Source organism: Perognathus longimembris, chromosome 10, assembly GCF_023159225.1.
Source record: "Perognathus longimembris pacificus isolate PPM17 chromosome 10, ASM2315922v1, whole genome shotgun sequence".
Lineage (NCBI taxonomy): Eukaryota > Metazoa > Chordata > Mammalia > Rodentia > Heteromyidae > Perognathus > Perognathus longimembris.
The window spans coordinates 7,773,780-7,788,607 of record NC_063170.1 but is presented as its reverse complement, the minus strand read 5'-3'; the positions used below and the strand labels follow the sequence as shown (position 1 = coordinate 7,788,607).

Here is a 14,828-nt window from a genome sequence, read left to right as displayed (position 1 = left end):
GAAACTAGATGAAGCTTTAGGGCCTCACTTGATTCCAAGTCTGGTTGTCTGATGATATTAGCAGAAATTACCTCCAACTCTCACTAGTTCTGGGTTATAGCCCAGTCACTGGAATCCTCTATACTTCTCATTTTCCTCTTGCAGCTCTGCTATGTGGTTCAGGTTTGGGAGCTACCAACATTAGATCTGAAAATAGCTTGATATTCACCAGACATGGTTGTAATTTTCCAGCCTGTATCTTCCATTTGCCATGCGGATTCTACTGAAAACTCCCATTTATTTGGGGTTGGACTAAGGGACATTTGCCAAAGAGCTAACAAAAGCTCCAAGGTCTTGGGCCAGAGCCCTGGCAGAGCAAGGCTGCCAGTGAGGAGCTTGGAGAAACACGTGCAACCTTTGGCCTCCCCTGTCGCCGCCCCCCCCCCCCGCCAGCCCTTCCCCTCCCCTCTAAAAACCACAGGCAAGCTTCCATTTTGAACATTTTAATTACAAAGTTGTAAAACACACCATGGATTATTTTTTCATTTAAATCTCAAGGAATAGAAGACAAATGAGGCATATAGACAGCCCATAAATGTGTGCGTGTGTGTGTGTGTGTGTGTGTGTGTGTGTGTGTGTTGGTAACTCAGGGCCCCCAGCACTGTCCCTTAGCTTTTCTTCTCAAGACAGCCCTAAATCTTAAGAAAAGATAAAGGAACTACTGTTGCTGCTTGAGTACTTCAAAACAGCTGTTTCCAAAATTTTCATTTTCTTCAGTTGGAAATAAGAATCGCCTAGGTAAACTAAGGCACACACTGAAGGTGTGTCTGTGGATGGGTATGAAGCATGGGTCCCAAGAGGTAGGTATGTCCTTTCTGCACCAAGGACATGGGGGGTGGGGAACGGAGGAATCATGAGGCCAAACATCTGTCCTTTGAGGAGCCGGCCTGCTTGCCCAGAGCGACACAGCTTTGCAGGGCTGAGGCCCATTCCAGCCAGCAGGTCTGCAGATACTTGCGATCCTCTTCGTTCCCTCCTTGTGCCGCTTGTCCTCCCTAAAGCTGCCCCTCTGCTGGGCACCCTGTTCCTTAGTCAAGGGAAATGCAAGTAGCTGGGCTAGCCTTCCAAATAAACCCTGTGGTTGTCAGGCAGTGGGAGCCAATACCAACAACAAGGCCTCTGTCACCCATATCCTTTCGGGGGGGGGGGGGGCTCCGAGGAGGAGTGGCAAGGGGCCAGACTGTTGGCTGAGGACCAGAGAAAGAACCTGTTGTTAGAGGCCTTATGTCCCCCACTGCTCTGGGGGAGACGGAATGAACTGGCACTTCTGACTCCACTCTTGTTCCAGGGGCATAGACACAGGGCAAGAGGCAGGGCAAGGAGCCAGATACAGCAGGGCAGGGACAGAGGGCTGTTCAGCTGAGCAGATGACAGAAGACGTCTGTTAGATGGAGGGCAGGTGGATGGTGCTCCTTTTCTTAAGTCGCCTGCCCACCTCCCTCATGCATTTGAGACGGCCCCCCCCCTCCCGTGCCCTGCCCGCTCCAGTTCTCCAATTAAAGGCCTCCATGCTGGACATCAAAGTTCTGAATGGGAACCATGAACACCCAGGGGAGGAGAGTACTGGGGATTTGCATATTTAACCCAGAACTCTGAGAAAAGAGTAAAAGAGTGGCCTACAATGGGGGAAAGAGTTGCATGGTGCCACTCAGTTCAAAAAGAGGAAAAGTCTTTGTTTGACCAGAGATGGGAATTGTTCCAAGATGTCCAAACTTGACTGTAATTTTCTCCTGAAATTTGAGGATAAGGCAGAAACAAAAATAAAAGTGAATTAGAAGCCGGGCGCTGGTGGCGCAGGCCTATAAGCTTAGTTACTCAGAAGGCTGAGACCTGAAGACTGTGGTTTGAAGTCAGCCTGGCAGGAAAACCCATGGGACTCTTATCTCCAATTAATAATAATAATAATAATAATAAAAAAAGCTAGAGAAGTGGCGCTGTGGCTCAAGTGGTAGAGTGCTAGCCTGGAGCCAAAATGGTCCAAGACAGCACCCAGGCCAGAAGTTCAAGCTCCAGTACCAGCACATCCACACAGGAGCCTGTAGGCCTTCCCACAAACGGATGGAGGGTCTCCTCAGTGCTTCCAAGGTATGGAATCTGCCTCTGGAGGGGAAAACACACAAGCTCACGGTGTCCAGTGGGCTCTTTCCAGAAATACCATAGGACGGCAACTTGCAGAAGACAATGAGGTAGCGCAGTCCCGCCGAGTTGTTTAGGGCAGTCTGCTTAGGACAAGTGCTGCTTGTACACCTCTCCCTGAGGCACTGACGCCACAGGAATGGTGGTGACCACTTGATTCTGAAACACGAAAACTTTTATTCTTTCGAACACCCAGAGGAAGATGAGCAGGATGCTGACGTACTGGACCCAGGCAAACTTGATCATCTCCCAGAAGCCTGGTTGGTAAGTACAGACAGTTAAGGAGGCACAGCAGACATGAAAGCAAGTTACACCATGGCTCAGGGCCGGTGGGAAATGGCAAGCATATTTCTAATATCCTTAAGATCAGAGGGATAACCAAAGGTTATTAAAGCATAAATATGGATGGGTTTAACCTAGAATTGCTCAGAAGGAAATCTGAACAGGAAATGAATTTTTTCCCCTGTATGAACAGCAGACACACACCAGAACTGGAGCAACTTTCAATCTAAGGCTGGCATCCCACATCTGTTCCTACTTGAGGTCGTTGAGGACTCCCCTCCTCTCATTGTGGAAACTGAGTCATCACTGGCTGTCTAACAGAAAGGATATGAAATGACTTCCACAGGGTAGCGGATGACAGCGTTGATCACGAATGGAGCTTCGCCGGCCCTGCCCACCAGCCAGATGGGGTTGGGGTTGTCCAGGACAGTGGTAACTGCAATACAAGCATTAACCATCCATCCAGCCTCCCAAAATATGAAGGGCTATAGATATCTTTTGATCCTTAAAGGGATCTTCTGCACTTCAGAATGCAAAGGATTAAAAGGAAAAGAGTTTCTTACACTTTATTTTAAATACTTGTCAAAATATTTGTTACAATATGTCAAAGGCTTGCAAATGGTCTGTGTTGTACAACTAGTGAATTGCTGGATGCATACTAAGACGCTAGTAAAAATAATATGGATTAGAACTCTGTAGCAGTGATGGACAGACATATCACAGAGCTGAATAAACAAGAACAACTTGGATCCCCAGGCATTTCTAACAGGACAACAGCTGTATGGAGAGTCTGCATATGGATAAAGAATGAAGGAAGCAATCCAGGTTCCAGTGGCTCACATCTGTAATCCTCACTACTCAGGACGCTGAGATCCAAGGATCAAAGTTTGAAGCCAGCCTGGGCAGGAAAGTCTGTGAGGCTCTTATCTCCAATTGACCACCAAAAAAAGTCAGAAACGGAGCAGTGGCTGGACTGGTAGAGCAGAAAAAGCTCAGGGACAGTGCCCAGGTCCTGAGTTCAAGCCCAGTTCTGACACCAAAGGGCGGAGGAGGGAGTAAAGGACTGAGGTAGAGTGGACTGCTACCAGAAAAAAAGAAAAAGAAAAAGAAAAGCCGTGAATGCAGACTAATGGTTTTTCATTTTGTCCCAAAATTTCTATTCCTAGAATGGTGCCGCTAAGACAATGTTTAAAATCAGGAAGGCGGATGGACACTGCAGGCGTCCTGTTTGTGACATGTCTGTTTGTAGTGTCCAGGACGTCGTCAGGTTTCCACGTACCTACCACTTTCGATGCCTTTGGGGGAAATCTCCGCTCACTCACCAGGCCTGGCGTGTGGAGCCCAGCGCTGGTGTGGCCCGAGCACTTCGCCCGTGAGGAGCGCGCTCTGCCTGCAGCCAGCACCCTGGGTGCCTCTGCCCTCCTGCTGGACCCATCGCCCCCTACATGGATGGAGCGCCCGGACCCACTGTTTCTTCTTCTCTTTTCGGGCGGGGGGTGGGGAGGGGGTACTGAGGATTGAATCAGGGCCTTTCTCTTGCTGAGGCAGACACTCTGCCTCTACAGCCACAAGTCCCGCTTCTTTTCACATTGGTCAATTTTGAGGCAGAGTCTTGCTTCAGGCCCTGGCTGGCCTGGACTGCGATCCTCCTACTTGTGCTTCTTTGCGTCCCTGGATGACGGCCGCGTGCCGTTGCTCTCAGCCACCGAGCTTTCCTCATGCATAGACACTTAAGACCTTTTTGTTTTGGGGCCCTGGCTGGCCTCAGATGACAGTCCTCTGGATCTCCCCAGCAGCTGGGATTATAGACTTCAATAACTATGTTTACCCATTTCTAGTTAGAAAGTGGGAATAGCAAATTCTCTTTGGCTTCTTTTACAGGTGTGATATGGGGAATAACTCAGGCTTATAAACACATTCAAAAACAACAACCACCATCAAGCACCAGTCAAGCCAGTGGTGGGACGTGGGAACCATGAACCCCGTGATGGTGGCGGATGGCACAGGGTGGGTGTGAAGTCAACCACAAAATACACAAACCCTGGGGAGCCTGTGTTCTTCCTATCACCGAGCTTCCAGAGGCGGAGATTTTTATTACGACAAAGGTTCCACTTCTACCTGTTTCCACTGCCCCACACCTGGAATTCCCTTTGGTATGGGCCAGACGGCCTCCCCGTAACTCACCATTCCTTTCCTGGTAAGCAGCCACAATGTGGGTAAGGTCATAGTCCTGGGCGAAAGGGCTGGTCCCATTGATCACAGACACCTGTGTGGGGCAGAAGGACAAGGTGTCAGCGTCCCTCCCACTCCCTGCTCACCTAAGCCTGTCCCAGAGAACAGCCACTTGTTTATTCTTGGTGAGCTGTCCCAGCATCAATAATCTTTTCTTCAAGGATGAATAAACTCGAGCACAACCATTTGAATCCATTTACTCTTGCCTTTCCTCTTGTGGGGATGGAAACAAGGTCAGTTCCCATCTAGCTCAGCGTGTAAAGCTACGCTATAACCATGGTAACACCCCCATCTCAAATGACAAAAACAAGGGCTGGGAATATGGCCTAGCGGTAGAGTGCTCGCCTCGTATACATGAAGCCCTGGGTTCGATTCCTCAGCACCTCATATGTACAGAAAAAGTCAGAAGGGGCACTGTGACTCAAGTGGTGGAGTGCTAGACTTGAGCAAAAAGAAGCCAGGGACAGTGCTCAGGCCCTGAGTCTAAGCGCCAGGACTGGCAAAACAAACAAACAAAACAAAACAAAAAAAGACAAAAACAAAAGGGGCTTTGTGCAGGCTGTTCTGTGATTCCTGGGGTTAAATGATCCTCACATCTCAGTCTCCCAAGGGCTGGGACTACAGTTTGCACCACCACACCCAGCTGTAAACCCCTTAACTCAGGGCTGGCATATGCTACCTGTTCAACAAATGTTGGCTACTTTTTTCTTTTAGTGTTTAAATGAACATTTTACACAATCATTTGGAACGCGTGATGGTTAATTTTGATTGAATTGAGGGACAACTAGATTAGTAAAGCACACTTCTGGGCAAATCTGTGAGGGCATTTCCAAACAGGATTAAGTCATGAAAGATCTGACCTAATGAATGGATGAATCCATTGATGAACTAATTTGGAAAGAGCTAGGCACTGAGTAGCTCATGCCTGTAATCCTACTTGCTGAAGAGGCTGAGATCTGAGGATCCAGGTTCCAAGCCAGCCTGGTATAAAAACCCATAGAATCTTACCTCCAATTAATCACAAAAAAAGCCAGAAGTAGAGCTGCAGTGCAAACGGAGTGCCAGCCTTGAGTGAAAAAGCTCAGGGACAGTCCCCAGACTCTAAGTTCAAGCCCTAGGACTAGCACAAAAGAAAAAAGAATTGAAAAGACTATGGGAAGGTAGGGCCTGGTTGGAGAAGACAGGTCACAGGGTAAGACCTGGGGGCTTTATCTTGTCCTTGCCCCATCCTGTTAGGGATCCACTCTGCTTCCGGTCCACCATGAAGCAGCCGCTCCTCCCTGCTGCGATGTGCTCGCACCTTTGAAACAATGGGCAAAATATACAGAGGCAAAGACATTTTCTTCTCTGGTCTCTCTTTCTGGGTGTAAATGAAGGTATGCCATCTCCATAACTTGAAAGAACCTATGACAAGAAGTTCTCCCACAGGGAAATGCTGTTTTCTACCTTTACTTTCTCCCTCTTCAAAGAACCTGATAAAACCACAGAAATAAAGGAGCCGGGCAGTAAGGCGCATCCTTACATTGTAGCGGACGTCTAGGCCGCGGTAACCCAGAGGCTGCTTCTGCTGTAGCCTGAGGTCCCCATTCACGTATAACTGGGACCCAGGGACAGCAAAGGAGGACTGGAGAAACGCCATGCTCTGCATCACCAACGTGGACATCCTCTGCAGTCATTAGGAGGAAAGACAAAACCAGCTGACATCAGTGCTGGAGGGTTCTGGGTTCAAGTCACTTGCTGCAACTGGAACTGATGGGTCCTGACACATTGGGGTGAGCAGGCAGAAAACCTGCCCAGAACCACCATCTGAACTACTAATACCTAACTAGTAACAAATCAGTGTAATAACAAACAGATCACTAAGGTTAATAACTAATAATAATACAACAATAAATATAAGTAAGAACGACCCCAGTGGAAAATATTCCATTTATTACTCTGTTTACATTCTCTCCTGGAGCACCCGCCCCCCCACTTCCTACGAATTAGAAGGAGGGCTCTGTTCCATTAAAAGCTAAAAGAGAAGGGCTGGGTCCTTATGACCGACTCACATGCAGCTGGTAGGAGAAGGTCAAGATAAGTTGGACTCCAAAGACATTCTCTGTGGCTTGCAGAGGAAGCTCCAGTCTAAAATGTAACATGTCCATTTTTCCATCCTGATTCCTGTCTTCTTCTCTAGTCTACAAAACCCAAAGAAAGAGGTTTTTGTCCCCTCCCCCCTGCCCTTTCTTTCTTTCTTTCTTTCTTTTTTTGGCCAGTCCTGGGGCTTGAATGCAGGGCCTGGCACTGTCCCTGAGACTCATTGTACTCCCGGCTAGTGCTCTAGCACTTGAGCCACAGTGCCACTTTTGGCTTTCTCTCAGTGGTTAATTAGAGATAAGGGTCTCATGGACTTTTCTGCTCAGGCTGTCTTCCAACTGTGATCTTCAGATCGCAGCCTCCTGAGTAGCTAGGGTTACAGGTGGGAGCCACTGGCACCCGGTCCCCCCTGCCCTTCTTTTTTTGTAGTGTTAGAAATTGAGCCCAGAAGCTGGGCGTTGGTGGCTCACACCTGTGACCCTACCCTTCCAAGAACCTCAAAGCCAGCCTAGGTAGGAAAGCCCATGAGACTCTTATCTCCAATGAACGAACCTCTTGAAAACCGAAGTGGAACTGTGGCTCAAGTGGTAGAGCTCTAGCTTTGAGTACAAAAGCCCAGGGACAGTGCCCAGGCCCTGAGTTCAAACCCCATGGTTGGCATGCATGCACACTCACGCGCATGTGTGCACACATACACACACACTCTAGAGTATAAGTTTGGATCACTGTCTGCATATTTCCACATTTACAGAGGCCAGAACCATGGCTCAGCACCATAGCTGCTGTTTATATATCACATTCACCTATTAATCTTCCAAGGACTTTTTGAGGCCCTACCATGAGCCAGGCAACTGTTTCACATGTTGAAAATACAATGTCTTATAAGCAAAACAAAGTCCCCACACGAACAGAACTAAATATTTCCAGTAAGAGGGGTAGAAAATAAATCATAAACAAATTAAGATGTAATAATACCAACCAGGGCCAAGTGTCATAAAGAAAAATGAAGCAGGCTAAAATTAGAGCATGAGGAGGGTGGAAGGAAACAGAAAATTCGACAGGAAGTTTTCAGGATGATCTAATGCATTGGTGACCTGAATGAAGACGAGTAGGAGGTACAGGAATGTCTGAAGGAAGAATGACCCAGGCCAACCAAGGCCCTGTGTTCTCAGTGCCCAGGAGCCTGGGCAGCGAGGCAGAGTGGCAAAGAAGGCCAGGGAAGGGAAGGCTCAGCCAGAGCCATGAGCTTGAGTGATGATGGAATAGTGCACTGCTCATCAGTGACTGCTCGTCGTTGCTACCACTTGGGCCTCTGATTCCTTACTCCCAGTTAGCCCAAAGTAAGCATAATGTAACAGGGATTCAGAGACCTCATACTTCCTCCACACAAATCCTATACCGGTATCTAAAATCCAATTGGTGCCTGGCCACGAATCATACTGCAATCTTACTTTTATGAGATATAAGCGTGGTTTGGAACAAGTGTGTGTGTGTGTGTGTGTGTGTGTGTGTGCATGTGCATGTGAGTGTACAGGTACTGGGGTTTGAACTCAGAGCCTGGGCCACTCTCCCTGAGCTTTTTTAGCTCAAGGCTGACATTCTAGAACTTGAGAGCCACACCTCCACTTCCAGCTTTTTGGTGCTTAACTGGAGATGTTTCACAAACTTTCCTGCCCTGGCTGGCTTCAAACCTCCATCCTCAGATCTCAGCCTCCCAAGTAGCTAGGATTACAAGCATGAGCCACCAGTGCTTAGCCTGGTCTGGGCTCATAAGCAGGCTTTGAAAGGGTCTATTTTGTAGGTCTATTTTGTTGTATTTATTTTTTGGTTGTGAACTCAGGGCCTGGCACTGTCCCTCAGCTTTTTTTTTTTTAACTCAAGGCTAGAGCTCTACCACTTTGAGCCACAGCACCACTTCCTGGTTTCTGGTGGCTAACTGGGGATGAGCCTTTCTGGGCTGGCTTTGAACTGCCATCCTCAGATCTCAGCCTCCTGAGTAGCTAGGATTACAGGTGGGAGCCACCAGCACCCGGCATATTTTGTTGTTTTAAGACAACATCTCAACAGGCAGCCCAGGCTTGCCTTGAACTCAGCTTCTAATGTCTCTGACTCTTGAGTGCTGGGATTGGTTAAAGGTGGGAATGACCCTGCCTGGCCACACTGGGACTTCTGATGTTTGCACATGGCAAAGTAATGAGAATCACATCAGGTCTGTTTCTTGGCCCGCAGCTAAATGCCATTTGTGGGAAGACACACTCTGGCTTTAGAGTGTTCAGGCGCATGGTCCTTTCTTCTCCCGCACCGCATCCTCTCTAGCCTCAAGCCCCCTGGTTGTCTGGGTCCACACAGGCCTGCGAATGCCATGTCAGCCACACACAGGGAAAAGGCTGTTCTGAGTTTTCTTCTCTTCTCTCATTAAAAACAACAACACATATAGGGATTTCTATGGCTGGGCATGACTCAAGTGGCAGAGAACCTGCCTAGCAAATGTAAGTCCTTGAGTTCATAACCTAGTAACACACACACACACACACACACACACACACACACACACACACACACACTGAATAAGAAAGCATCCCATGGGAACTTTAGGGGACACTGGGCACAACTAAAGCAGAAGTGAGGCTATTTGTGGCTTCTGAGACATTTTTCCAAAATTGCCAACTGCAAAGCCCCTTCCTGATAATATGGTAAAACCCTGACCTCAAACCCAGCGTTTCTGGGCCTTCTGGGCAGCTTCTCAAATGTGTTAAAGGCAGTGTGAGTTTGTGTTCAGAGTTAGAAAATAGCTGGGCAGCAGTGGCTCATCCCTGCACCTCGAGCTACTCAGGGTATCGAAGTTCGAAGCCAGCCTGACAAACAGTGTTTGTAAGACTCTTAACTGTGATTAACCAGCACAAATCTGGAAGCGGAACTGTGGCTCAAGTGGTACAGGACTAGCATTGGCTCAAGCCCCAATACTGATAGGAAAAAAATATACATACAAGTATTTTGCTGCAATAGGATTAAGGGTAAATGAAGAAGAGTTTTTTTTTCCCTTTTAGAGACAGAGTCTTCTTATGTGCCGGCCTCACTAGCATCCTTCTCCTGAGTACTAGAATTAAGGTGTGCACTGCCACACCTGCTCTGTTTAACTTTTTAGCCACCACCAAGCTGTTAGGCTGTTTTCTAAAGTGACTGCATCATTTTATATGCTTACTTGGCTTTGAATTTTTATTGCTTTTTAAAATTTGCCTTTGCTTTATACTCCCAGTCACTAAATTTTTCCTTTAAAAGTATTTATCATTAACATGTGAAAATCTTGCCTGGCATGGTGGTACACATCTATTAACCTAGTTACTCCACAGGTCGAGGAAGGAGGATCTTGGTATTGAAGCCACCCTGGACTAAACTTAGCAAGATCCCCTGTCTAAAACAAACAACAAAAACTGCCAGGCAGGGACTGGGAATGTGGCTTAGCAGTAGAGTGCTTGCCTAGCATGCATGAAGCTCTGGGTTCGATTCCTCAGCACCACATAAATAGAAAAAGCAGGAAGTGGCGCTGTGGCTCAAGAGGTAGAGTGCTAGCCTTGAGTAAAAAGAAGCCACGGACAGTGCTCAGGCCCTGAGTCCAAGGCCCCAGGACTGGGGGTGGGGGAACACTAGCCAGGCACTGGTAGCTCATGCCTGGAATCCTAGCTTCATAGGAGACTGAGATCTGAGGATCGTGGTTTGAAGCCAGCCTGGGTAGGAACGTCTGTGAGCCTATCTCCAATTAACCACCAAAAAAGCCAGAAGTAGATTTGTGACTCAGGTGGTAGAGTGCTAGCTTTGAGTGAAAAAGCTAAAGGGCAGTGCCCAGGACCTGAGTTCAAGCCCTAGTATCAGCGTACACACATACACACACACACACCCCACTATCAAGAACACAAACAACAAATGCTGGTGAAGATGTGGGGCGAAAGACCCCCCCAACACTGGTGATGGGAATATAAGCTATTGAAATAACATACATGCTTAAAAATGCAGAGTAATGATGAATTGGCAGTTAGATGTAGCTACTCTGGTCAAAGTACCCAAGATGAACCTTGTACTCAAAGAATTTACAGAAGGCTTTGCTTGCACTGCTTGCCACTCTGATGATCCTCACTTAACAGGAATGAATGGTTCCTGGACCAGACGAGGAATGGCACAGTAGAAAAACAGTAGAAAACCTATCACAGAAGAAAGTGACTAAACAGAATCCTATGGTCAGCCAGGTGCTGGTGGCACATGCTTGTAATCCTAGCAGATCAGGAGGCTGAGATCTGAGGATCACCGTTCAAAGCCAGCCTGGGCAGAAAAGTCCATGAGATTATCTCCACTTAGCCACCAGAAAATCAGAAGGGTAGCCTCGCCTCAAAGTGGCAGAGTGCTAGCCTTGAGCAAAAAAAGCACAGGGACAGTGCCCAGGCCTAGAGCTCAAGTCCCAGGATTGGTGCACACATACAGAGAATGGGAAAAAAAATCCAGCATAAAATAAGTACAAATAAGAGGACAAAAAAATGGAATCAGTCTTAGCTTATTCACCTGAGAGTCTGAACCACACATCAGAAGCAGGAGACGGTAGCTGGTTCTCAAAGGAGTGTTTTTCTGGTTCCAGAGATAAGAGGCTAGCAATCTAACCATGCAGCCAGCGGGTAGCGGTAAATGCACAAGTAAAAAGACTGTAGGAAACCTAATTTTTACTTCTATTTCTGGGATTGGTTTAAATGTTTCCTCATTATTTCTTAGATGCAACTAAACAGAGCAATATGTAGATGAAAGAAGAAAGCTTTTTATCAAAACTTCAAAATATAAACTGCTATTCTTCAGTAAAAGTAGCATGTTAATTTTTTTTTGGCCAGCCCTGGGCCTTGGACTCAGGGCCTGAGCACTGTCCCTGGCTTCTTCCCGCTCAAGGCTAGCACTCTGCCACTTGAGCCACAGCGCCGCTTCTGGCCGTTTTCTGCATATGTGGTGCTGGGGAATCGAACCTAGGGCCTCGTGTATCCGAGGCAGGCACTCTTGCCACTAGGCTATATCCCCAGCCCAGTAGCATGTTAATTTTGTTTGGAAATTAATCAATGTTTGGATTGAACCTAGGGCCTTGAACATAAGAGGCAAGTACTCTTTTGCGCTACCCTCTTAACCCCAAAGTTTGTTTGCATTTCGGGAAAGGAAATACATGTGTTAAAAACAAGCAACAAAAAAACCTCAATAAGATTTGACTAACAAGTATTGATTACTTGTACCAAGTCTTTAATTTTGTCACTGTGTAACCTGCAATTCTACATTTGACATTAATAAAAAACACAGACTTTTGCAGTCAGAAAAATATCCAAACAACCAGAGGAAAGTAACCAGAACCCTGTCTTCTTGTTATTCACATAAACAACAGCCTTGTGAACAGTCTAAACCTTCTTTAGCTAGAGAAAAAAGTCTCATTCACACACACACACCCCACAAAGTTTGTCTTGTAAGTCAAACCTCTCTGCGATGTCTAAAGAAATTCAACTTTGGAAAAAGGAAAAGCAGACATACTTCATACATTACATACTTTTCAGAAAATGAATGAAAGGGCGATTGTAGTGGCAGCTGAAGAGACAGGCCCAGCAAGGCGTGGCTTGTCCCGAGCACGGGCGAGGCCTTAGCCAATCCGCGGCCCTGGGCGGGTCATCTGCCCACCCCTGGTGTCCAGAGGCCCAAACCCTGGGGTTCACACAGCTTCGCCCGGCCTTCAGGGCTTTCACCCCGCCACCGCCAGGGGGACGACCTGGCCCAGCCAGGCTGTCCCACGCTTCTGACTTGTGCGGGGCACCCGCGGGGCGAGCACGGCTCACTCCTCGGGGGGCCGTGGGCATCGGGGGAGCAGCTGAAGGGGACCTTGGGTCCGCAGGGCGGTTGCACCCGTGCAGGCCCGGCGAGCCCTTCAGAGCTAAGCTGGGGTCCCCGGCAGCTCGTCGCCCTCCACGCCACCCCTGCCCCGGGCGGGAACCACGCACCGACACGAGCGGGATGCGAAGGTGGTCCCCCTGCAGCCGGTTGAAGGCGGGGAACGTGCTCCAGGCCAGGAAGCCGCCGGGCTCCGGGCCCAGCAGGGCCACGAGCAGCACCTGGTGCTGGAAGCGCACGGCCGGCTGCTCCTCGTAGCTGCTCCGCTTCAGCCAAAACCCTGAGTGACACAAGGAGGGGGGTGGGGTTGGGGTCAGGAGGGCCGGCCGGCCGGGGCGCGCGGGCCGCGGAGGGGGGGGGGGGCGGCGGGCCGGCCCCGGGCGGGCTCACCGTGGCTCCGGAAGGCCACCAGCAGCGGCGGGATGTAGGTGAGCGCCGTGGCCAGCAGCAGGAACAGCGCGGCCTTGGAGCAGAGCCCCGCGCGGTAGCTGCGCTCGACCGGGTGAGAGAAGATCTCGTGGAGCGCCATCCCACGCCGCGTCCCCGCCCCGCGCGGCTCCAGGGGGAGGGATTACCGAGTGCGGCTTCCGCTGGTTGCCAACGCTCTGGTCTCCACGGCAACCGACGGCGCGGAAAAAGAGCCAATAGGAAGGACGTACGGCATCGGGGGTGGGGCTAAGGCGAGGGGGCGTGGTCACGGACGATCTCATTTCACCGCGCGGGGGGGAGGCGCCTGGCCAGCAGACGTCGGAAGCCTCTCAGGTCCTTTGGTACCTGACCGACTTGGAGGCTCCCTCTTGTGCATCCCAGGCCCTTTCGGCCTGTATCGATCATTCTGTGTGACCCGAGATTGATGTTATGACATGAAAATGGGCCTTGGCAGAAAAATGGCTCCCCTGGTTACGTTGTGTGTGGGTCGGTCCCTTTCCGAGCGGAGCGGAAAATCGGAGGTTTCCCCTCGACGGCGTCTGTGTCAACCTGTGTGTGAGCGAGAGTAAAAGAGGATCCGCCTACAAGTTTCCTGGGTCCCCGTGCCCACGTTTCACGCCCGCAATCCTAGCTGCTCGGGACGCTGAGATCTGAGGACCGCGGTTCAGAGCCAGCCCAGGCACCAAAAAAAGTCAGGAGTGGAGCTGTGGCCCAAGTGGTACAGCACCAGCCTTGAGTGAACAATGCCAAGCGGGGCCGGTGCTCAAGGCCCTGAGTTACAAGAAACAGAAACAAGCAGAAACTCCTTAAGGTCACCTATCAAGCCCCAGTGTGGTTCATACTTTAGTCCAAACACTCACAACACCGCTGCAGTCCTGGATCTAATTCTGGGTGAAGACCAAAGCCAGATCAAAGCCTTTCCCAGAGATAACATTGGTTGGCCCCTTATAAGTGCCTCTTCAGGCTAAACCCATATTTCAAATGCAGACTTTGAGGCAAGATCTGGAAATGGCAATTCTGCCTCAGCCTTCTGGGATTATAGATGTGTCTCACGGAGGCAGGTGAGGATTAATTATTATCCACAGCTACTACCTTCCTCACTAAAAAGACCCTGTAATATTGTAATGGGGTCCGAAGGGTGTGGGAATCCCCCATCCCTCCAAGAGTCCACCACTGTCCAGAGACAGTCTCAAGTAAAGAGATGGGTTTATTGGGGAAGTAAAAAGGGAACTGACCCAGCCAGGGTTGCAGTCCAGGCTCGGGAGCTTAGACCATGGTCACAGGGCTGTGCCTGCGGACGGTGGTGGTGGTGGTGGTGGTGTCAATGAGGTTACAACACTTATAGAGCATGCCAGGCCACACGCAGGTGCCCAGTGGAGTTACAATCGGCCATATAGTATCTGTTTGAATCAACCTATCATTCTAGTTAGAATTGGTGCATGGATTTAGTGTGGCTCACATGATGCAGGCCTACTCATGGGAGGGCACAGGTTTAACCTTGAATGTTCCACAATTCAGGTGGTCTAGCAGTTTACACAATCTTATCACAGCCAAGGGGAACTTCCCTGGAGCAGATAGGGCACACTCCCAATCCCGAGGCTCAGGGGCAGGGGAGATCTTAGTGAAGATGGAGTCAGCTTCTGCTCCCTTTAACTAATCTGAGATGGAGTCAATCTGACACCTCTCAACAGCCAATGAAGGCACGGCCAGATCTGACCTCCATATTACAAATATCA

At 49.2% G+C, this 14,828-nt stretch overlaps 1 protein-coding gene across 1 annotated transcript; it reads right to left on the bottom strand.

Moving 5' to 3' along the window:
- Nucleotides 1-2,161: 2,161 nt before the first annotated feature.
- On the bottom strand, nucleotides 2,162-13,527 carry Tmem231 (transmembrane protein 231). The gene is made up of 7 exons (XM_048355105.1): nucleotides 13,054-13,527; nucleotides 12,774-12,943; nucleotides 6,741-6,869; nucleotides 6,212-6,355; nucleotides 4,642-4,723; nucleotides 2,788-2,893; nucleotides 2,162-2,443 (listed from the first exon to the last, which is right to left on the bottom strand). The coding sequence occupies exons 1-7, from the start codon at nucleotides 13,190-13,192 to the stop codon at nucleotides 2,263-2,265; spliced, it is 951 nt and encodes a 316-aa protein (XP_048211062.1). The 5' UTR covers nucleotides 13,193-13,527; the 3' UTR covers nucleotides 2,162-2,262.
- Between the last annotated feature and the right edge of the window lie 1,301 nt (nucleotides 13,528-14,828).

Bases quoted from the DNA above. Each gene is read 5' to 3' on its own strand.
- Tmem231 (XM_048355105.1), bottom strand. From the start codon at position 13,192: ATGGCGCTCCACGAGATCTTCTCTCACCCGGTCGAGCGCAGCTACCGC. The intron at 12,944-13,053 runs GTGAGCCCGCCC...TGTGTCACTCAG, and splicing joins GGTGGCCTTCCGGAGCCACG to GGTTTTGGCTGAAGCGGAGC. The intron at 6,356-6,740 runs GTGAGTCGGTCA...TAATGACTGCAG, and splicing joins CCTTCTCCTACCAGCTGCAT to AGGATGTCCACGTTGGTGAT.